General features: G+C 39.4%; 1 protein-coding gene across 6 annotated transcripts in view; it reads left to right on the top strand.

The window, feature by feature from the left end:
- The window catches only part of GPBP1 (GC-rich promoter binding protein 1), a 39,452-nt gene extending 24,259 nt beyond the window's left edge, over positions 1 to 15,193 (top strand). For 5 of the 6 annotated variants that reach the window (XM_027878928.1, XM_027878926.1, XM_027878930.1 and 2 more), the window contains 9 exons: positions 603 to 726; positions 1,211 to 1,437; positions 1,922 to 1,988; positions 4,240 to 4,424; positions 5,219 to 5,359; positions 5,596 to 5,760; positions 9,898 to 10,082; positions 13,034 to 13,136; positions 14,258 to 15,193. In XM_027878928.1, coding sequence (XP_027734729.1) covers positions 603 to 726; positions 1,211 to 1,437; positions 1,922 to 1,988; positions 4,240 to 4,424; positions 5,219 to 5,359; positions 5,596 to 5,760; positions 9,898 to 10,082; positions 13,034 to 13,136; positions 14,258 to 14,416 — 1,356 coding nt within the window. In that variant the 3' untranslated portion in view covers positions 14,417 to 15,193. The remainder of the gene's footprint in view (positions 1 to 602; positions 727 to 1,210; positions 1,438 to 1,921; positions 1,989 to 4,239; positions 4,425 to 5,218; positions 5,360 to 5,595; positions 5,761 to 9,897; positions 10,083 to 13,033; positions 13,137 to 14,257) is intronic. The other variant, XM_027878931.1, reaches the window with a different exon arrangement.
- Positions 15,194 to 24,604: the final 9,411 nt, after the last annotated feature.

Raw genomic sequence — 24,604 nt, 5'->3', positions numbered from 1 at the left:
ATAATGTCTTCTTACTGATACATTAAAGATTAATTTTTTAAAAACTTCTTGTATGTCTACTTATAAGCTGAAAATTTCAAGTATCTTTGTGCATTTGTACACTTTTGCCTCTAGGTTTTATATGTACTTCTTAACTGGCTGTATTTGCCATATTAAGTTATAATTACAAGACTAATTAATTTGGCTACAGCTGCTTCTGGTGGAAGTGACGCCTTGCTTTCTATATGTAGTCTCTGAAAATCCAAATTGAGATGCCATACTTTTCATGCCTTTCAGACTGCGATCTTCTGTCCTTTTTTACCTTTTTTCTTATTTTTTTCCTCTGCTACAACACATGTAATTTGTGCTTTGTTCTGCTGCCAAAACAAAATAGAGAGAGGGCTTTTACCTTGTGTCACAAGCATAGTCCTCAGTACCTCAAGGACTTATCTGTCCTTGAGTATGCACATGTTCAGGCATTGCATTATCAAGGTATTATCTGTCATTCAGAGTTCCTCAAAAAATTGATTGTATTTACTGTGAACAATGTGCATGTTACAGCTCTGATGATTCAGTTTTGTTATGAAGCAGATCTCAGGTCTGCCACTTCTGCTCCTTTACAGTCATCGCTGAATTTTGAGAAACATTCTGAAAATTTTTCGTGGACAGAGAATCGTTATGAGGCAAATCGCAGAAGACACAACTCTTCGGAGGGGTTTGACCCTAATATTGGGTGGCCTAATGGAGGTATAATTTATGGAATGCTGTGAATATGTTTATGTCACTGCTCTGTAGCACTCTAGTTAGAAAAGAAATCTGATGATGATAGCTCATCTATGCTAAATTCTTTTTCTGCACTAAAGTAGAGCTAATGGAAAGACAGATCTTCTGGGAGAGGATGTAGGCACTAAGCCTTGATTAAAGTAATGTGATTCCAGGTGTATTTCGCTCTTGAGAAGAGTAAGAACTTCGAGTTAGTACACTAGCCAACAGCATATAAATGAGCAGGCAAAAAAGGAGGTTGACTTGTCTTAATGGTGGCAGACTATCCTCTTTCTCTGGCACTGTTTTGTAAATTCTTCCCTGCTGCTTATGTCAATGAAAACTTATTTACTATGCTATCATACTCCAGAATAATAGAGCTGCTGACTTAGCCTAACAATTACACAAAAGTAGAAAGTTCTTTTAAAATTGTTTGTAATTACATTTCTTTAAAATTTAAATACCTTAGGGCATTTTGGGAGAAAAGAGAGGAATGGTTGGCGTTCACAAGTCAGAAATGGTCCAGAAAATATAAACCATCGTGGGGGATACTATGGTGGAGGTTCCCGTACTCGTGCCAGCACTGTCCATTGTGGAAAAGGGCAAGGACTCCATGACAATATCAGTGTGCCTGATAATGAGACCCACAAAAAGGAAGACAAAGAAGTACCCAACCAGTTTGAGGCTGAGGATTTTGTAAGTTAATTGTAATTATGATAAACAAGGTTTCATTTTCTCTGCAATTACCACTTTGCCCATTATAAGCTACTTCGTGAGATTTAACTGATATATATTAAATACTACACAGTTACCTTACTGGAAATCTGAAATAGTAACAAAGTGATCTTTATGCCAATGGCATTTTGGGATCCCATGCTTCAACCTAGAATGTAGGATGTAAGGGGGAGGGTGATCTTCTTCTTCAAAGAAACATACACTGTTTTTTGCTTTCTCTGGGCAGTTCATGTAATGTTATTGGCTGCTGCTTGAGGTGTTTGGTTGGAGAAGAGGAAGAAGTGAGCATTGACCTGTTTGGATCACAGGGGGAAGTGTCTAGTCTGTCTCCATTTAAACAATTTTGTCAGCAGAGGTCATACTGCCAGTGTTACCATGATTCTTTATTTCATTCATCCCAGAATTCAAGACTTATTTTTTTAACAATGATAAAACTTTCTTTCAGCCATCTTTAAACCCTGAATATGAGAAGGAACCAAACCAGATTAAATCTTTAGCTGCAGGTGTGTGGGGTGAGTATTTTTTATGTTTTTAAATGCAAAAAGGTGGAGATCTGGAGTAGTTTTATTTGAAACACAGGCGTTTGTTTGTTTTTTTTTTTTTTAAAGACTTATAGAGGTATTGTTTGAAATTGAGAAAACTTTAATATTTTTATAATGTAGATATCTTTTTGTGAAAGAGGTAACTCTTCTATTTGAGTATCAATAGAGGTAGCTACAACTAGGATTCTTTCCTAGAACAAGTATACATCTTTTTGTAAAGGTGTCAAGAATTTATATTGACGTTTATCTTTATTTTCAAGAAGAAATGCAGTGAAGGTGCGTCACCTAAACTAGTGATGTGATTTTTAGTTGAAGGCTTTGTAAAAGAATGCTTCTGAGTGATTAAACATGTTGGAAGAGTTTGGAGAGAAACCTGGGAAAGCTGGGAGGGTAGATTAGCTTGCAGAGATTTAAGAGTTTTTTAAGCAAATGCCTTAAGTTGTTGCTTGTGTTTATAAATTATTTGTATCAAATCCAATGCTCAGGATAGGCACTGGGCAGAACTGTAGTCTGGAATTGTTTACTCATCTCTATTTGATCGCATTTGTCTATCACTTTACAATGCTATGGGCTCTATGTAGTCAATTGTTTACCCTTAAGAAGGTGTTAGCTTTAGATTGCAGGGGTTTTAAAGTAATAAATGTACTTAAAATAAGAACACTTTATTTTAAAAAAATAATTTTAATTAAACATAAAGGCTATTACTTAAACTGTTGCTAACACTGAGATTTTAAATGGTATTTTAACTTGCTGATTCTTGTTAATTATACTTCCCCAGTATGCTTTGCATGTTTAAGTAACATTAGATTTAGGCCAACCCCTCAGTATAAATTACCTAATTGCTATGAACCTTTGCAGAATCCTAAACAATTGAACAGCTCTCTGGATTTGTGTGTTTAGCAGCTTTCACGTGAAAATGCTTATCTTTCAGTGAAAGACAAGTGATAACTAAATTCTTTCCTAACCAAGTTGGGAAAAAATACGTAGAAACTTGAGAGAAGGCAAGTTTTACAGGCTCTTTGGACACCGCTCTTCACAAGCAAAGGAAAGAAGAGTTCTGTTAGCCACAAAGAATCAGGGAATGGCTTAGTTTGGAAGGGACCTTCAAGGATCGTCTAGTCCAACTTGCAAGCTACTATTATGCAGTGGCTTGTTACAGCTTTTCAGCTCTGCTATTGAAAACCTTGTTTTATACTTGAAAAACTGGAATTAAGGCTGCTACTATTCCCTTTTAAAGGAAACAATATTCAGGACAGAAGAATGTTACAATCCTTTCTAACACCTGCTAAAAATCTGTGCTTCTGTTGGATTCCATTTTACCATTTGTATATGTGATGGCAGCATGCAAGTACTATGAAAAGTCTTGTCATGAAATTTAATGAGAGTGAAGCTTACAGTTATGACAGATGCTCTGTGACATCTACCTACTAAACAACGCTAAAGTTACATACACTTTTAAGATAAGGGTTGGTTTTTTTCAGTGGATGATACAGTAACTCTGCCTGTGAGATAAAATGGCTTCCAGGGAGAGGTGATAATCTTGGAAAAGACTCTTAACAGAGCACTGGAATGCATGTATTTTTTTCACTTTTTGAAAACTTTAAAACTGTTTCTAATGGGTGTTCCAGAAAAGTGCTAAATGTCAGTTTCTGTAGTATGACAGCTGACTGTATGTCTCTTAATTAGTGCTCCATTTAACATGAAAGTGTTGTAAGCTTCAGATGTCCTGTTATGCCCATCTGAGGCATGAGACTAGAGAAACTGATCATTGCCATGGTCTGGAGTAGTGCATATCTTGTCTCATGTTTAGAGAGCCTCTGTGTGGAGCACTTAGAAACCTTAGGGGGAATATGAAAGCCAGAATCTCTTCTGAAGTTTGGGTAACTATCAACAATTTGATTTTAGAATTGCTGTGTAGCATTTGGTAGAACTGTGTAGATGGCTTCTTTAAAGAATATCTTGACTTTCAAAAAGTGCAGTTCCTGCATTGCCAAATGAAATATTTTACAAATAAGGGTTGTAGAGAATGGAACAGAACCTGTGTTTGTCAAGTTTTATACAGTGTCTTATTTTTGGAACTAATAGTGAACTATGTTTTATGTTTCTGATTTATGCCTGTTTGCTCTGGACCATAGGGCTATCCAGTACCTTATGAAATAGAACCTAGAAAGAGTGTATACACATGCACATACATACACACGTCTTTTTTCCTTTTTTCCAGAGTACCCTTTGAATCCTAAATCTAGGTCTCAGAGAATGCTGGTCATTAAAAAGGGCAATACGAAAGAACTTCGTATATCTGGATTCCCAGCAGTGGGAAATCTTCATTCACAGCTAGTGAGGAATGGAAACAGCACAAGTGTTTATAAAGGCTTAGTCCCCAAACCTGTCACTCCACCTGTGAAGGTGAGTATTGGATACTGGTGGCATTAAAAACATGCTGATAAAAATCACGTTGTAATTCTGAAAATGCTTACTTCCCCTCTGTTTCTAGGTTATTATGCTTTCCATTCTTGCTAAGTGCAGCATGCTTTGAAAGTGAATAGAAACCACTTTTTCTCCTTTTTAAACTATGTTGTAACTGGATCCCTCTTTTTTTTTCTCACCCTTTTTGAGAAGTGCAGGACCTATACAAGTGTGAGTGAAAATAATGTTTTTAACTAACAAAGTAACCGTGCCTTTTGTATATATGATTGTAACTGAAAAAAAAAAAGAAATACCTAGTGGAGAGCTATAGTCAGCATAGTAATACCTTCAGAATTTATCTCAGTTATAGACAGAAATGATGTAGTAACCTATCAGTATCATTCTGGTATCTCTCTAATTGCAACTTTCCATGTTCATTTCTAATTTTTTGTTTCAGGTATTTTTCTGTGCTCTTAAAAGCATATGATGGATTAGTTTTTAAATCTAATATTCTGGATTTAAAAAGAATACTTTCAGCTGTTGAAGACTTATATTTTCATTCTTAATACCTCAACTATGAAGATCTTAACTGTTTTGAAATTTTTTACTCTTTACGTAAATAGTGTAAACAGTATTTGTGAGCATATGAATTGCTCATAAACAGCCTATTTTCCAAAGAAAACAGATGTTTGCTCTACCTTTAGATTGTAGTTATGATTTGCTTTTGCTTAAACATTTTTTTAAGATTCCTGAAAAGAATGACTCTTTAAATTTCTGTTTATATTTCTGTTTAACCCACACAGTGGAAAAACCAAGCAAAAGAAAATAAAGTTGGGAATGCATTTCCTCCTGAATCTGCATATGGTGTTGGCAGTTTCAGTCCTTTCAAATCAACTGTCAAGGCATTTGCTGTAACACAAAATTCAGTGAAAGAGGTAAAGCAATGTCTTTATGGAGTAACCTCCTGCATTAGGAAGTATAACCTGCTAAGTTTAAATTTCAAAACTGCTAATGATATTACATGGTCAGAAGGTCCACTATTCATTAGCAGTGCTTCATAAACCTGCATCTTGAGTTTTACATGTACAAACTGTGTATACCAAAACGTAAATCTCCCCTCTGCTTTTGACTGTGATCTAACATTCTTTCTTTTTCTGACTTCCTACATTAGTGTAATCGGTCAAATTCTTCATCCCCTGTTGACAAATCTGGTCAGCCTCGTTTAACAAAATTGACAAGAATGCGAACTGATAAGAAGAGTGAATTTCTGAAGGCATTGAAACGAGATAAAATGAAAGAGGAACATGAAGATGAGAATCATGATGTGCAGGAGAAGGTAGTTTTGTTTATGCCTTTTGTAGATCCAACCACAGTAGTTTTCAGACATACCATCAACTACTTTTTATTTTGCTGCAAGCAGCTCTTAAGTCATGGTCTTGGATCTCTAAATGAGGGAAAGGAATTACGTATGGATGGATTCAAATCTTCCTCCAGTGCCACTTAGTGGTTTTGTTTTACCTTTCCACTGTAACTGTTAATGTATGTTAATGACTTAGGTGCGCGTGTGCGCGTCTCTATGTTTGTGTCCGTGTGTCTGCGTGTGTCTCTGTGCATGTCTTTGCACGCCTCTGTGTCTGTGCGCCTGTGTGTGTGTGTCTGTGTGTGTGTCTGTGCACGTGTGTCTGTGCACGTGTGTCTGTGCACGTGTGTCTGTGCACCTCTGTGTGTGTATCTCTGTGTGTGTGTGTCTGTGTTTGTGTCTGTGTGTGTGTCTGTGTGTCTGTCTGTGTCTCTATCTGTGTCTCTGTCTGTGTGCGCGCGTCTGTGTGTCTGTTTGTCTGTGTGTGTGTGTCTGGACACAGGACTTGAGATGTGGCCTCACCAATGGCCAGTACAGGGGGACTTTCACTGCCCTGATCCTGCTGGCCACACTATTGCTGATCTAAGCCAGGATGCAATTGGCCTTCTTGGCCACCTGGTCACACTGCTGGATCATGTTCAGCCAGTGTTGACCAGCACCCCAGGTCTTTCCACTGGGCAGCTTTCCAGACACTCTTCCCCACTGCCTCAGGTTGTTGTGACCCAAGGTCTGGAGTTGGCACTTGGCCTTGTTGAACTTGATATCATTGGCTTTGGCCCATCGACCAGTCTGTTCAGATTCCTCTGCAGACCCTTCCTACCCTTCAGCAGATTGATGCTCTCACCCAACTTGATGTCATCTGCAAACTGACCGTGCACTTGATTCATTGTCCAGATCCTTACTAAAGACTTTAAACAAGACTGGCCTCAAGACTGAACCTTGGAGAACCCTACTGGTGACCAGCTGCCAGCTGGGTGTAACTCCATGCACCACCACTCTCTGGGCCTGGCCACCAAGACAAATTTTACCCAGCAAAGAGTGCACCTCTCCCAGACTGTAGACTGCTGGCTTCTCCAGGAGAATGCTACAGCCTTTTCTTCATCCACTAAGCAAGACACTGGGTCATAAGAGAGTATCAGGTTGGTCAAGCAGAACTATGCAGACAGGGCTTTGTCTCCTGGTTGTCCTGTATGTGCCATATGACAACACTCACACTGATCTGTTCCATGACCTTCCCTGGTACCAAAGTGAGAGTGACAGGCCTGTGGCTCCCCAGAATCTCCTTCCAAACCCTTCTTGCTGATGGGTGTCATGTTTTCCAGCTTCCATTCACCTGGGACCTCTCTGGTTATCTGGGACTGGTGATATGTGATGGAGAGTGGCTCAGTGGTCTCTTCTGCCAGCTACCTCAGTACTCTTGTGTGGATCCCACTTGGCCTCATAGACTTGTAGAGGACAGTGTTTCATACCTTGGCTGTTAGTTATCTTACAAAACAGTGAAAGAACTCAGTTCTGTTTCTCAAAGCATTTCCTTTGTAATAAGCATTTAGATAGCCAGAGGTTTTCTATTCTTGCTCCTAATCATAGGAGCAATATCTCAATATATGCATAAATGAAGCACCAGTTTTTACTTCCTAAGTGGGAACGTGGAGGCCTATAATCTCTGTGTATAATAATCATCAGGCTTCTTTCAAGCTGAATTGATTGATGCAGTGCTTAACTGATGCCAGAGAACATTTGTGTCAATGCTACCAGCCACCAATGAGTTATCACACATAGTCCAAGTGAAGATAAATATTTTATTATTCAGAATTAGGTGATTATAAGCATGTTTGCTGTAAATGAGTGGTGGAAAATGTTTTATTAAAAAAAAATCATAAAATACAAATCAGCCAGATAAACGAGTGGTTTTGTGGAATCTTTAATAGGATTCTGAGATATGAAAAAAAGAAACAGTGCCAGTGCACATTTTATAAAAGTAAGATTGACTTGTCTAACCCTGATCCTGTTTCAGGCAAAATAAAATTTGTTGTAATGGGACTGTACAACTTAGCTGTATGTGTGAGTTAAGAAAGGTCTGCATCCTTTCATTATGCATTTGGGAGCTGAGCACCCTGAGGTGGGTAATAGGGGTAGTGTTGTTCATGTGTTCAAGAAATAGACAAATACTTTGTTATAAGATTAAAAAGATACTGGGAAATACCTTCTAGAGGTTCAGAATTCTGAAATAATGAGACAAATCATGCTCAGATGCTGAATCATGCTTGAAAGAAGCTATTATTCCCTATATAGAGAAGAGGGCTCTTCAGAGGGACCTGGACAGACTGGAGAATTGCGCTGATTCCAATGGGATGAAGTTCAACAAGGCCAAGTGCCGGGTCCTGCACTTTGGCCACAACAACCCCCTGCAGCGCTACAGGTTGGGCACAGAGTGGCTGGAGAGCAGCCAGGCAGAAAGGGACCTGGGAGTTTGGATTGACTGGAAGCTGAACATGAGCCAGCAGTGTGCCCAGGTGGCCAAGAAGGCCAATGGCATCCTGGCCTGGATCAGGAACAGTGTGGCCAGCAGGAGCAGGGAAGTGATCCTTCCCCTGTACTCTGCGTTGGTGAGGCCACACCTTGAGTATTGTGTCCAGTTCTGGGCCCCTCAGTTCAGGAAAGATACTTAGGGGCTGGAGCAGGTCCAGAAAAGAGCAACGAGGCTGGTGAAGGGACTTGAACATATGTCCTATGAGGAGAGACTGAGGGAGCTGGGATTGTTTAGTCTGGAGAAGAGGAGGCTCTTTATACCTTCCTGAAAGGTTATAGCCAGGTGGGCATCCGGTCTCTTCTCCCAGGCAACCAGCAGCAGGACAAGAGGACATGGTCTTAAGCTGTGTCAGTGGAGGGTTAGGTTGGATATTAGGAAGAAATTATTTACAGAGAGAGTGATCAGACATTGGAATGAGCTGCCCAGGGAAGTGGTGGATTCTCCGTCCCTGGAGGTTTTTAAGATGAGACTGGATGTGGCACTGAGTGCCATGGTCTAGAAACTGTGATAGTAGTGGATCAAGAGTTGGACTTGATAATCTCAGAGGTCCTTTCCGACCCAGAAAAAAAATAAAATTATTTAATATTTTTATGGATTTTTCTTGATAGTAAATGAGATGCATTCTTTAGGTGTATGATGTAACAGCTGAATGTGTGTTTATTGGGATACATTTCTTAACAATTTCTTGCTGAGCATTCTAAAATTTCTGAAAGCAGACAACACTGTGAGTGGGAGGGAAATGATGGTCCTGATTCTGGACTCTGAAGTATGGTTTCTTACAAATGCAGAATTCACTGAATTGCATGATTGTGTCCTGCTGTGGATAATGCTGTTACATGCCCCATTTGGGGATTTTGTTGTTAACTGAATAATACTCTTCTCTTTGCTTTTACAGTTGGTAAGATTTCTGAGGCTATTTAGCTCATTAATAAATAAAAAATAGGTGTTGCTGAATGAGTAGAGAAAAAAAGAGACATTTCTTTAAATCCTGTTTCATGGCTAGTAATTTACAGTTGCTGTTCACAACAGCCTGAGAAGCTGCGGTGAGTGTATGTGCGTAGGGGAAGTTGTCTGAATTTAAAGAGCAGGATCCAGTCATTTTGAACTCATGGCAGAGAATGCTGGTGACATATTGTAGGTGTGACCTGCCCCTTACATTAAGTAAACTTGAAAGCTCTTTTGCTTTCAGACTTTTCCTGACACAAATGGCTCTGGTATTTAATTAGGAACATTGTTTGTAAGTTCAACATACAATAGCCTGTTATTCCTGTAAGTGTGAAGGGCAGCTTAAGCAAGTTTGACTTTTAAGGTGTGTTTGAAACTTTGCAGGAAAATGTTTGAGGAAAAGCATGGAAGTTGATTTCTACATTACTTGATCAATAGCACACTGTAAGATTTCTGTAGTATGCAGGTATTGCAAACTCTGATTCTGTGTGAACTGAATTACCCTTGAAGTAGTTTAGAGTCTCTCTGTTTAAACTTCCTTTAATCTAAATGGAATCACTGGATTGCAGCACTTCTGGATATTTACTTGTGGATGGAATTCACTTTTAAACTTCATAATGTTATATTATTTTTAACAGGACGATGAGTCCTTTAACTTGCATAACAGCAACAGTCCTCATCATGAGAGAGATATAAACCGAAACTTTGAAAATGAAATTCCACAGGAGAATGGCAATGCTTCAGTTACACCTCAACAGATCATTCAGTCTTCAACTTTCCCTCAGGCAAATGTTCTTTCAAGCTCACTTGAGGCAGAGCATAGGTATGTATTTTGTTTCATAAAGTGTGTTCCTTCATGGTGAGCATGTTCATAAATTTTTACTAGTTTAGAAGTCAGAATCTGAAAACTGAGAACACAAAATGTTTCATGAGTAATGTCAGATTTATCTTTCAGACAATACCAGTTTAACATGGAATATATACTTTGTTTCTATTAGACTTGTGTAAACTTGCCTTACTAAAAATTTGATATATTTCTGTATTAAAAAAAAGGCAAACTGCATAGTGACTTCATCCCTCTGATTTTGATCTAAATGTGTTTAGGAGGAACAGTGCACGTAATTGCCATTTGTACTAGTAATACTTTAAATGCTGCATCTTATGTAAAGCTCCACTGAGTTTGTTGTCATAATTAAAATAATTAATTATTTCTGCAGGTGACTAGTTGACACTGTTGGTGTAACTTCACTATAAGGATTTAAATTATTCTGTTATTAAAGTAGCTGCACTAGTGATCGATAGAGATAAGAATAATGCTACTGGAAAAAACTCAGTCTGGAGATGAGCTTGTCATGAGCTCTGTCAAATTCTTATGTTTTTTGGCAACTACAGAATTGCAGTGATTGATTAGACAGATCTTTCTCTTTTTTAGTGATAGAGTCTATGTGTACACTTGGAGTAAAGAACTCTCCCTTTTGTAGTACCTGCAGAAGAAACTTTCATTTCCTCTTATTCCTCATCAGTATGAGAAGTGCAATGATCCCTGCTCTGTTCCTTTTTTAAACCATTGGCTGTGGAAACAGAAAACCATGGCTTAGTCCTGTAGATGCTATGTCATCGGCATAAGTGAAACCCGGTGGGATGAGTCCTGTGACTGGGGCGTTGTGGATGGTTACAGGCCCTTCAGGGGGCATAGACAGGCAGGTGAGGTGGGGGAGGGATGTCAACTCTCATGGAGGGGCTGGAATGTATGGAAATGCATGGAATGTATGTCAAACACTCCACTTGGTGGAGCCAACTGCTATAGGCCACCCAGCCAAGATGATAACACTGACTATCCTTTAAGGAACTGGGACACCTCTAAATCAACTGCCCCTGTCCTAATGGGGGATTTCAACTTGCCAGATGTTAACTGGGAATACCTTGGAAATGGGAAGTCTACAGAGATTCTGCTTGCAATTGAAGGGAGGAAATCTGTGTGGCCAAAGCTCAGTTACAGATGGAGCTGGCCAGTACTGTGAGGGACAATTAAAAGGGCTTTTAAAAATGTTAATGGCAAAATGCAGACCAGAAATAACTTGATAAGGATGGGGATGTTTCCAAGATGCAGTAATCCTGTTGGTATCAAGTTTGCTATGCAAAGTTTAATTTTTTGACGTAGTTAACACTTTCAACCATTCTAGAAGCCTAGTGTCAATTTAAAGCAGCAGTGGTACTGCTAAGTTTATACAATGTTGTAAAAATTAATTTAGGCATTGCCCTAAATTTTACTTACGTTAACAGGAGCTCTGTAACTATTTACTTCACCAAATGCAATGTTAACATCTGATCTTGCTTGCAGTAAAACTTTGTCTCAACTAGCTGTCATTGAAACTGGCATTGTGAGTGTTTTCCTGTATAGCTATAAAAATGCATGTATTTTCTTAGAATTTTGGATGACTTGCATATTATTTCTGCTGCTCTCTGATGATTTAATTATTTCTGGCTGTTACACTTCAGTTTGGTCCAAATGCTACAGAGGATGCAATTTCCATTTCTATTATTGTCCTGCTGACTTTTTTTTAAAAACAGAGTAGTGTTATTCTCCTTCTTCTACAATTCCAGGTTTATGTTCTGGTTTTAACAAAAGTCATTAGTGGCTTTGGTCAGCTGCAAGTTTGCCCAATGCACATCCATTGTATTGGGATGTGAAGATTTTTGGGGGAAGGGTTATGTTAAAGTGCATTTTTTGCTGATGTCTGGCTGAATGAAATGCCTGGCACATGACATCAGTTGTGAGTTTGTCTTACTTTCCTGTTTTAATATATTTACTATTCTTCAGTTTTAAGTGTCCATTCTGGCATATATTTTAGAAACCTCTTTATTTTTTGTGAAATAGCTTTAATCTCCCTTAATGTTTAAGATCAACAGACGCCTGGTTTGCCTGAAGAAGGTGCTAATTCTTTTGCCAAAAACTTCACAGCAAATAAACTCAGTATCGCCACTGTAAAATGTAATGGTGTCTTCACCCTCAGATAGCTCCCTGTTTTCACAGCATCTTCACATGTAAAACCATCTTATTCCTGCTCAGATACTGCTGTCCCTCTTTTGGTACTAGCTAAAACACGTTGATTATTGTGCCTTTGCATATCTCAAGCTTAGTTACAAGAGGAATCTTTCTTATTTCATTTCCTCCCCTCATCCCAAAATTCAGTCTTAGTGGTAGTCTGTGCTGAAATATCAGCATGTGCTGTTAGCTGAGACTCAGTTGTAAGGAAGCCTGACAGAACTCTTGACATTATCATGTGCTATAAAAAAGAAATTATACAAGGCCATTTCATCCTGAATTGGCACCCTTTGATGGACACGACCAATACTCTTCATGACTGCTCTGTTATCCTGGAAAAGCTGTAGATTGCCTCAGCGTCAGTCTTTGTCTTTTCATTCTGTTCTCAAGGGGATACACTGCTCCCCCATTAAGAGTTATAAGTACTGCTAAAGAAATACATTCTTGCTTTTCCACCTGCCACAGGTGGAAAAGTACCTTAGAATGAATGTGCAGTTTTCACCATATGTAGTGGTAAAACATGGTCATCTGTGAGGGACCTGAGAACTCAACTTGTGCACTTTTACGTATCTTTTGCAAGGCTTTGAACCCACTTTTATGTAAGAGTTTGTTTAAAAAAATACTGATTATTCCTTGCATTTGTTACAGCTCTTTAGACATATATATATAGGCAGAGCTTGAATGAGTGTGTGTGATAAATTCCTTACGTTGTCCTTTTTAATTTAAAGATTGTTAAAGGAGATGGGCTGGCAGGAAGACAGTGAAAATGATGAGACATGTGCCCCACTAACAGAAGATGAGATGAGGGAGTTCCAAGTCATTAGTGAACAGGTAACACTAACTTGCATCGTAAACCTGTGGTTGGCTACCCTAAATACCTACCTTCAGGAGGATCTGCAGTAATGTTGCTGTTTCAGTATCATTTCAGTACTGTGCTTTTGGAAATAAAATTGCTTTAAAAACACAGGGTGCCAGTGCTGACTGTAGCTAAGGCCTATTCACAAAATATCAAGGGAAGGGCAAGGGAGTGCTTCTGAGCAGTTTCAGCATTGCTGGTAGTAGAATTGCACAGGCTTTCCAGCTCTTCTTCTTAGCCTGAAGAAAGAGAATCTTCTTTCAAGGTTTTTATGCAGTTTCCTTGAGTACTCCAAGATCTGCATTTTTCTTTCTTGGGAATCGAGAGACATTTAATTCATTAGTAACAAAGTATGAAAAGGCAATCTAGACTAGATTTTTTTCTTAATTTGTTGTTGTTGTTGTTGTTGTTGTTGTTGTTGTTGTTTTTTAATTTTTAATTTTTTTTTATTATTATTTTTTTTATTAGCAGTGTTGAGTATACCTGGAGGGGTCAGTGAGTAGGACTGGAAAGGAGAATCGTGTGTGGTGTTAAACCTGAACATTTGATATTTCCATAAGTCTAGTTACACATGTGCTTGTCTTATTACCCACCTTCTGCATTATGTGTGGAAGTGCAGTGATTCCTTTTTTACTGTAGAATCAGTTGTTTACTTTCTCTTCAGCGTCTTTTGCTTTCCAATGGCATCAGGTAGACAGACTGGGATACTCAACCCTCCCTGCTGCTCCTCTTCCAGGCCCCTTTCTTATTGCAGACCCTGCCCTTCTTGGCACAGGTGTTTGCAGCACTGTGGGAGAGGGGACTGCATTGAATAAGACACCATTTGGGAGGAGGCATCTTTGGGGCAAATTGGGTGGGGAAGTGGGTGAACTCTTGTTGACTGTAGGAGTTTAGCACAACTGGAAGTACTTGAATACAGGTGGCTGGCCCAGAAGTAAAGGTGCTCAGGGGAGTTCTCCTTTTTGTGTGTATATGAAAAGGTAGTACTGTGGATCCAGTGTAGCCCAGGAATGAAGATGTAGAGAATGTTGAATTGCAGCATATTGTTATGTTTGGCTTTTTCTTTCTCTAAATATGTAATGTTTTCACATTTCAGTTACAAAAAAATGGCCTTCGGAAAAATGGCATTTTGAAAAATGGCCTCATCTGTAATTTTAAATTTAGCCCCTGGAAAAACAGCACTTTCAAACCTGCTCTGGAGAATGAGGATTCTGAGACGAGCAGCAGTGATACATCAGATGATGATGATGTGTGAAGACTTATGTAACGCCTGTGGAAGCCCGTTTTGTTCTCATGGAGACTGGGGATGTGTTATCCAAAAAAACCCATAAATCTAATTTATGTAATAACATGCCCAATAGAGGAAAAATGAGGGGACTTTCCTCTGAAGGAAGCAAGGAATGTTTCATTGGGTGTGTTGAAAATCACTATAACTTATCTGTAAACAAATGTTGTAGAATGAGGCCTTGGGTTGACCCAGCACTGACTTTCATCACTGAAGCATTTCTGACTAGCATTGTGACAATGATAAAAATCAGACTTTCTCAATAACAAAAGCAAAGAATTGTGTAATGTCTTGCAAAGCTTCTGTCTTAAAATGTCTAAGAAAAAAGGGCAGCTTGACACAGCGTTTTGCTTTCCAACTCATTTCTTTCTTACAGTGGAAATCATTGAGTCTACTTTGTACACAAAAGGGGCAATGTAGCATGTTGGCTAAAATGAGCAAAGTGCACTAAACCTCTTTTCCTTAACTGAGCTGTTGAACTCTTCTACTTCCACAAATAACTGCTCTTTAGCCATTTGTAGTGTCGTTGTTGTTATTAATGGCAAAAGACCCTGATGTTACAGTTCCAAATTTTTAGAATTAACCTTTGAATTGAAAGCTTTAAAGGGTATTGTAAGACCCTTATTCTCACACTGATAACATTTCTTATGGGAAAATAATCAGTGTGATTTTATTATTCAACATGCAGAGAAATCATTACACTGACTGGATTTGTCCACTACCTGGGAAATAAACTGATTTACAGAGTATTGTCTCAGTGCATAGCATCATTGGTATTGTTTTTAAATCTGCTAAGTTTTGTTTTCATCTATATTAAATGTACCCTGGCATCAATGGCTGCCTTTCAGAACGAGGTGAAAATACCTTCATCACAGATCTTTCTTTTATAGCAGCAGAAGAATATCTGTGCAATAACCACCCGTTTTGTTTATTTTGTGTCAAACTTTTTCTCTATGATTGCACATTTAAAAACCAGTATTGTATTATTTATAGTTTTATTTGGTTTATTTTAGCTGTTTAAATATTTTCCACAGTTTTACAGACTGTGTAGCATTAATTCATAAGCACAGCTGCTCTCAGTGATGTCACATGTTTATAACATAGCTCATATATATAGAGACATTCCCCTTAAAGATATTTTTAAATTGTACTATTTCTTATAGTAAATAATTTGCAATCTAGAACTCTAAAGCAAAAATATTTATAAAGTTGAAATTCTGTCCATACTTCTTTAGGAAACTACTTTTTTTTTATAAGGTGGCATCAAATTTAGGCCAAAGTTGGTATGTTTCCCTTTTTATTTATTAATTTAAATGGATATTTCTATTCAAGAGGTCAGTTTTTGTATTAGAACGGGCATGCAAATGTTGATGTAGTTAATTTTGGCATAGTGTATCGAAATACTCCATTTTCTAATCTAAATTTAATAGGATAAAAATATTTCTTCTTTAAAGAGAAAACTGCCATATCAATAATGAAGTCTTTCCTACCTGTGTGCTCTACACACCTTTCTTCTTTCCCTCTTGCAGTTTTTTTTACTGACTTTGACACCTTGGTGTAGTTTGTTCACTTTTTGGTTTTCACATACTGTCAACAGGATCTTCTGCCTATCCTAATTATGTAGTAGTATATGAACGCGCTACTTTTAATACTAACTAAAAACTTTTTTGCCTTGGTTTTCTCAGAGTGGGATGTAGACCCTTCACTCCCTCTTTATTCAGTTTAGTAACAAGTGTTACCTCTGTAATTAACCTTTTGGGAAGGTAATGTAATTATAGAAGAATTGTGTTATAATTTTATAGACTTGGGAAACTTAAAATTGGGAACTGAGGAAGTTCTCTTCAGAGAAAGGAGAAATACTAGTTACACTTGGTACTTCTTTTTTGCTAGTTTATATCCTGAAACTGGTAATGGAAGGAATGGTTATAACGAGCTGTGAGCAAAGGAGGTAACAGGAATTGGGCCATGGTTTTGCTTTGTAGAATGAAACACCTTTACAGCCTTTGTAACTTTTTGTTATGTGTGGCTGTGGCTTCTTCACTGGCGTGTGCTGATACTTTTGGATTAATTTCTAGTCCTGTACAGTGGTCTTTTCTGCCAGTTCAGAGACCTGGCAGAGGTCTGTGTAGTCCCTAGCTTAAGTGGTTGCCTGCCTGCTCTGTTATTTCTGTTTTCCCTTCACAGCAGTATGGAAGTGGGTAAGATTTGTTATTTCCACCAAGGAATTGGATAACTTTATGTTATATTTACTTTTGGCAAAGCTGTATATTCATCGTCTTTGGGCCACTTTAAGAAACTCTTTCTTTAGTCACTCTTTGTGGAACTCTTATCAGTTTTTTATTTTCCTGGGAAATGTCACTTGAAACAATGTTTGATTTTCATATCTTATTTCCATAAAATGTATGAAAGCATTTTATTGCACTGTTCCCCTCCCTTTTTTTCAGTGCTTGATGAGATAAAGCAGAATGAAATCTGATGCTCTACCATGTAACAATGGAACTTTATCCATCTTTGACTTTGTTCCTTTCCCAGGGCAATTTTAGTAGTTCATTGGACTTTTTCTTCTCTCATATGTAAACCATGACCCATTCCCAGGATAAATCCTCTCTTGTTTTTTTTGCTTGAGCAAATGTCTGCCTTAAAGGCTTAAGAAGGTGGTGACAAAGCTTGCCCATTGCCATGGTAGCTACTGGTAAGTTTTGAATGGTAAAGAATATCTGTTGGAGATAGTTTGTCAGTGTTGGGCTGAAAGAGCTTAACGTTATTGATGGTAATGGCTGATTGCTGCATGCAGACACGGCACTGCTGTATGGTTTGCAGTCCCTGCCATTTCTTTTCATCTCCTGGCTTTATTGGCAGGGAAGCATCTGTTCCTGGTTCCCCATTCCAACCCTCTTCAAAAGTGAAGAGGAGTGATAAGTCATGGATTTTTCTCATCTGCTATTGATGGGGGATGTGTCCTCTGCCTGCTGCTGGTGTCGAGGGTACCTGTGTTTATGGTGGAGAACTGGGACTCTTCATCCAGAATGACCAGAGACCTCCATCACGACTTGTGCAGGGTCTTCCTCTCTGTTAAGGAGGAAGAGGTGTAGTTATCTTTCCTGAAAAGAGTGTTAACTACAGTAGAAGTGTTCACTGATTCATATTGGATCCAGTCAAAATTCTGAAGAAGATTTTTATGGTCATCCCAGTTCTTTGAGAAATGTTACCAAATGTGATGGAAATTAAGTTTTATTCTCCCATGCAGTTGCCTGTGGAGGAAAAAAAATCTGCTTGATTTGTGAGGGGGACCTCAACTTTAGTGTTTCTTCTTTAAGGAATATCTGTTCTACAGTAAATACATTTAAACTGCTGGCTGCTGGAAACTTGAAGGAGTTTAGTCAAGGATGTCTTTGTTTTCCCTTTTCTCTTTGCTGCTAGGCACCGGTTGAGGCAGTATAGTCAGCTGCAGGGAACTTTTGCTCTGATTAAGAATTATTGCTCTTGTGCACCAAGAATTACTGGCTCATTGGGATAATAAATGTGTTGACTAGCTGGTCAGCTTTCCTCATGCTGTTGTTTTTAGTAATCAGTGAGCTTTTTGCAAACTGAATGATGTCTGTTTCATGCCCTGGATATCTGCAGCCTTCCCTGAGGTGTGTTCCCCACATCTCTCGGAAATGCTTTTGCTAAACCAGCACTGGCAGTGATCTGCAAAGCAATCTGTCTCTGGGTGAGGCACAGGGCACTGTCAAAAACCCTTCTGTCTCAGGAGGTTTGCACTTCCTCAGAGATTTGTAAGCAACTGCTAGGGTCTGTCCCTTGGTGGGTTGCAGTCTGGAAAAGATCTTCAGACAGGCTCAATAAAAACTGATACCTTAAACCAGTTGGTCAGTAGAGAGGGTACTGCTGTTTCTGAGATCAGTGCCTACCAAAGTCTGTTTTGTCACAGTCTCTTGTGCAGATCAGATCATCTGATGGATGTGTGAGCTCTCACAGGACCTAGAGTGACATGCACTTCTGAAATTTCTTACCTGAGAGTAACCTTGGTATAGCAAATAGCAGGTCCTGACATGCAGCTCTGATCCTGCTTATATGAGCGTGGTGTCTTTGGTATGGTGGCTTCCTTAGGATTCTTTTTCCTCCTGTGTGATAGCTTGATGTCTGGGGGCTCTTGTAATCTTTGCATCTCCCATTGCTTCCTGCTGAAGACTGCTGAAGTTTTACCATCTTTATCAAGTCATAGAGCATCCTATCTGAGCTCAGTGCATCATGGATGGGTGAAATACGATAGAGCTTTAAGTAATTTAGCATACACGTTCACACACTGTGTTGCATACATGTGCTCTGCTACAATTTGAATGCAATAGAAGGGGACATTGTAGAATTGCCAGCAATAATCTATTTTCTGTACTTGGCATTTGTACCTGGTGGTGTTATTGGTGGCTCTTACCGGGAGTGTAACATTCTTTCCTGCCCAGGGTGTACAGGACTTAAAATATAGCCAGGCTGAAGGGCCTTTTCCTCAATTATCAGGTTCACTTGTTTTCCCTACAACATTACTTTAGGTAACAAGGCATGATGTTTGAAAGTATAATGTTGGAAATGAGCTGATCTGTACGGAACTGACATACAGTGTAAGTAGCCTGCTGAATCAAGCCACTGTTTATGCAAAGTTTCATTACCAAAAGCTGAGAAATACTTCTGTCTACATTGGAAGGCTGTTTCAGATAGAAGCTCGAGTATGAATGTATATTACACAGATACTTTACTAAATCCTCACATGAACATTTATTTTTCTTTGCTTCAATTTCTTTAATTGTCTGTCTCCAAAGTGGAAGTGCGCAAATAATCTTTGTACAGAATAAATACATTTTCATAGTTGAGATGAATGAATTAGTTATTCTGAAAATGCAATTTGGAAGGATCTGAATGATTCAGGTAAACTATAAATTAGTATTATTTAATTCTTAGTATTCTATTTTATAAACTGCTGAACAACAAACACACTATTGCAGGTGAAAATAGTGATACTGTCTGTGGTTATGGCTACCTTTTGCTTCCAGTAGAAGGATCTGCTCTCTGTCATTTAACTGCCAAATATGCTGTGGAACCAGTTTTCCCTGGCTGACCAAGTCACTTGGGGTGCAGCTGCTGGGAGGCAGAGCACAGAAGATGTGCTGAAGGCAGCCATGGCCCTGGAGAACTCAATGGCAGAAGAGGGAAAGGAAATTTCAGTGACAAGGATAAATGGGAGCACATGGGCTCATAATTCTGAAAGGAAAGGTCTGCAATATGTTTCTGTCCTGATCGTATAGTGAGAGTCTTGTGTTCTGATGCCAGGGAAGTGTTCCTCCCTGCCTCTTAGGGGCCTGTCTTGAGCAAGAAGATACAACCAACACTTGGTTCATGTGATGATCCCAAATTATGCAGTTTTGTTATAAGAAAGTCAACATCTTAGGTGGTTCATATAGGGGTTTGACATGGTTCTTTTATTTCTTGTCTTTTTTTTTTTTTTTTTTTTTTTTTTTTTTTTTTTTTTTTTTTTTTTTTTTTTTTTTTTTTTTTTTTTTTTTTTTTTTTTTTTTTTTTTTTTTTTTTTTTTTTTTTTTTTTTTTTTTTTTTTTTTTTTTTTTTTTTTTTTTTTGCTTTAATGTTGAGAGAACATAAAGCTGGTCAGCACATGTGAGGTTTAACAATGATCAAGCAAGGTGTTGATTTTAGTGGATGTTTCTGAGAATTTTTATCTTAACCTTAGTAATTTACTTACATGAAGAAAATGGACCACGCTGTGGGCTGATCACAAGGATACAAAAATACGTTAATTTTGATGGACTCAGTACAGGAGTACAGACACAGTTAAAGAGGAGGGGAGTAGTACTGTGTTCTATGCACAGCGTGGATGATGTGTTAAGTAGGTAAAAACAAAATACTGCAAGGCAGGTGTTCTGCCAGGTGAATGCTGTGTGCTTATGCAATTAAAGACTAACAGGTAACACATGCCTGCAAGGCTTTGAGGGTGGCACAGGCTTGTGCTTCCTGGCTTTCAGCAAGGTTCTGTATTTATCAGGTTGACCTTAATTTTCTTTGAATACCTTTCTTGTGCCAGTTAACAAAGGCAGTCCTGATGTTAGAATAGTTTCTTGTATGAAAAAAGAGATTAGAAATGAGCTGGAGCTTCTGCAAAATCCTGAAGGGAACCTGTGGGTTCTGAGGATGAGAGTACATGCACCAAATAACCCAGGGTGCAGAAGTGCCATGACCTAAAGGATGCATCTGCAGGCAGCCAGATTAGGGGAGAGCAGCTACAGTGTAGACTAAATCTGCATTTTCCTTAAGGTTTTGGGTTGGTTTGGTTTCTTGGTTTGTTTTTGTTTTGTTTTTGTTTTGTTTGTTTGTTTGGGTTTTTTTGGTGTGTGTGCTTGGGTTTTTTTGTTAGTGGGTTTTTGTTTGTGTTTTGGGGTTTTGGTTGTTTGGTTGGTTTGGTTTGTTTTTTGTCTGGCTGCTATTAAGACTTCTGAAAGGCAGATTGCCTCACCTTCAAATTTTTGGTAGATTTTGTGGTGCAGAAACAGCGAGTCCATAGGAAAAGGACCTGCCCAGAAGCTGCTTCGCTTGGGCTAAGGCAGCAGGACATAGACATGACACCTTCACCCACTAGGACTCACTGGGTTCTTCCCCTGCATGACCAGCAGCAGGTAGCAACTACAGGTAGAGCTGGCCTCAAGCAGTGAGGGTGGAGAGAGAAGGCTGGAGCAAAAACTGCTCTAATCAAAAGAGAAAAACAATTTTAAAAGAAAAGTAGTAACCAAGAGTGAAGAGAACTCTGCAGAAACAGCTGAGTAAAGTGAAGGATGGTCAACTTGGCTCTGCTGAAGAGGGGCTTTGGCAGTGCTGCAGCTGTGGGTCACAAGCTGGGACTGAGCTGCCTGGTGGGGCTGTGGGAGCACCCTGGGGGAGAGGTAGTCAGTGACTCCTTAGTGCTGTGCTGGCTGCAGGAGCAACAGGAGCCATGGGGTTGGAGGCTCACTAAGGTTAGGGGGATTCAGAAATATGCCTAGGGAGGAGAAGCTGCAAGGAGGAGGATGAAGACCGATGGAAAGTGGGGACTTAAAGCTCCAGGCTGAGCTGGAGGGTTTCATAGGGCAGCCCATACCTGGTGTAGGCAGCAAATACCTGCAGGTGAGTGAGTTGGTGTCTGAGTACTTTAATGGTGTTCAAGCCCAGTCAAAGGGTAAATGTGGAAGCAAGTGGAGGAAATGTGGGTGAAATTGTGCTGGCTGAGCAGTGAGCTGCTCAGTGGTGTGTGAATGGAGGACGCAGGGGAGTTAAGCAGGGGAGCCTGGTTCTGCAACTGCTTCATTGTTAATTTTTTAATAAAGAGTCATAAAACCCATCTCTGCTATGTGAGGTGATTTAGGATTTACCAAATTAGAATGGGTGGACATGGTTAACTAATACGTAGAAAGCCTCAGCAAAGAAGACACTTTGTTGATTATCTTTGAAGCAGTGGCAATCTTGGCAGAACTGCGAGGTGATAAGGGTCCTAGTAGTGTTGGCTTTTTCGAGAAGAGCTGACGTGGGGTAGGTGGATGGTGATTGGGTTGAGCCCTTGCCCCACCAGGGATGCAGTGAGCCCTGTGGCGGGGGTGTGTGTGTGTGGACTGGGGAAAGGTGTTTCCAAACACTGCTCACGTTGGGGGTGCCCAGCAGCAGCGATGTCAGGTATCAGTGCATGTACAGACTGAGGAGCAATAGGCAAAATTTTATCATGATAGAATATAGATATCCTATACAGGTCAGTGCTGCTGAGGGGACTAGCATCCCATAGCTCCCCTCTACGTGTGTATTAATTTCCTGGGTCCACCGATGGCACTTTACCACAAGGTTTTCTAGTTGTGCAGGTGTCTGCAGGCTCCAGGAGGTGGTGCTGGAGATCTTCGGCTCGCTCTGCTCTTTGCTTCTGCTCTATTACAGTTTCATGCAACTATTGTGAATCTGGTTTCGTTTTTTCTGAACCAGTGTAACTACGTATTTTAGGCTTTTCTAATACTTTAATACCAACATCTAAATGCAGAGAAAATTGCACTGTTCATAGAACTGCTCTATTTTGGTACAATTTATGCCTGTAGTCTGATGTAAATGTCTGCCTGAAATGGCTGCCTGCTGTTCGCTGGAGATTTGCTAGAGAAGTTCTTAAGCACAACAGTCTGCATGTACAGATCTACTGTGGATCGAGGAGAGCAACAGTTCTGACATATTTTTAGCTACAAAAACTCTGTGTACAAGAACATTTGTTTAAAGAAAAGATGGGAGCAAAATCTGTTCTGCTGTGATTCTCCCCTAGAGTGGATCCCCTATTTGAGGTTTGCTGGTTGCAGTCTTGTGCTGCAATGATGCTGTGTGAAACTCTGCAGTTAGGTTTGGGGAAGACTGATGTTTTTCAGTCAGAATTTGGCCTCTTTTCAAATATGTACTAAACAGTGTTCAGTGTTCACAAAAAGGACAGGTACTTCTTTGCTTTTTAAAAAAAAAAGGCAGTTAAAATGGACAACAGAAAAAGGCTTATTCTGATTCTGTTCATTACAAAAAGCTGACACTAGAGGACAGAAAAGATATAGTTGAGCCATGCTCTCATTTTTGTATTTGCAGCTAGATTGCTTCTTTTCAGAGTTAGCGTGAGAGGCTTTTTATAGTCTGCAACTTGCAGCTCACTTCAAGGAGTTTTCTTTTCCACTGGATTTTTGTAAGAAGTTTTAATCTCTGTCCTGCCCTGCAGTTCTGGTGCTGATGGGAATGAGTTGGTTCTTGTTGGAAATAACCCATAAGCACAACAAGTTTTTGTGGCTTTTGGACAAAAATCTTTAAATCTGAGTTCCTAGCATTAAGTGCCTTTATCTGGACATGTAATTGCCTCATTTTTCAAAGATGGAGAGCAACTCCATTCCTGTTCACCAATGGGAGTAACAGATACTGTGGCTGAAAACAAGACTTCACAGCTTGATTTTAGCCTTCTAATTAAAAGCTAATTTGTTTTAGCTATCCAGACCTAAGGGAGTTAGGGAATAACAGGTATTGGCATGCTAGCCTGTGTTTGGGATGAGAGGTGATACTCTGCTTCTTGCTCGAGAGATGGACAGCACTCCTCCCCAGTTTCTTCTGTAATCACACTGTTTGGGAAGGAGATGCTGCAGGTGTTTGTGTTCTCAGTTAAATGCCCTCTAGTGTCTTGATCACATTTGTTTGTAGTTGTGAGCAAAACATCCTGCTGTAGGGAATAGGGATGTGTGGGGCTAGAAAGCTACTTAAGGATTTCTATAAATAAAAATCAAGGGCTGTATGTGTAATGGAGGTCATGCACCTACACAGTACAAAGCTCTTTTATGGTAGGGCTTTGGGGATTCATGGAGGTCCAAGTGAAATAAAGCTGCCTGCTGTTGTCTCCAGCTCCTTGGAAAACAGCAGGTATCCATCCAAGAATGTAGAATTAAATCCACAGGTCTTGTTCTTGTTACTTCTGTAGTTGTGGAATTATTCCTTCATCTGCCCACACAAGAGTTTTTGCTGTATCTCTCATGCAAGTCTCCACTTTGTTCACCATTTAAATCACAGCCCAGATTTTCGCTCCTTTAAAAAACCAAAAATACCCTAAAATACACTTGCAAAGAGTAATTTAAAAGAAATCCTTTGCCCTCATCTTTTTCCACTCCTTCAATTACTTTTTCTGCCTTTTAAAAACATCTTTAACATTTCAATTCTCCCTTCGCTCAGCAGCAATATCCTGCAGTGTTTCAAACCTGAGGATTTCTCCTGATTATGCCAGAGGCAGAGCAGATTATATCTTTCACATGTTGATGTTTGCAGTGATGGTGCACAAGTTGGGGCGTGCACGGTGCCTTGCATGCACTGTAAGCAGATGACATCGCTGTGTAGCAGTGCTTGAGGCAGGACTGTGCAGCACAGGGAATTCTGAGAGCTCCAGACCCATAAAATTATTTTCATTGCCTGTAAGACAGGCCCAAATAATTCCTTTTTATAGGAAAGAACATTCTGTAGTCTATATTGCTCTACTGGTAAAGACAGAATAAACAGAGCAGACCAAAACATGAGGGATTAGGCTGCTAGGACTGAAGGCAGGTGCTTTGAAGAAGACACTTGGGTGTGCAGTGGATGGACAAT

The sequence above is a fragment of the Empidonax traillii genome, unplaced genomic scaffold (genome assembly GCF_003031625.1).
Source record: "Empidonax traillii isolate 1590-97213 ecotype Southwest subspecies unplaced genomic scaffold, ASM303162v1 scaffold47:size1546949, whole genome shotgun sequence".
Lineage (NCBI taxonomy): Eukaryota > Metazoa > Chordata > Aves > Passeriformes > Tyrannidae > Empidonax > Empidonax traillii.
The sequence above is the reverse complement of the archived record's forward strand: the minus strand, read 5'-3'. Positions and strand labels throughout refer to the sequence as shown.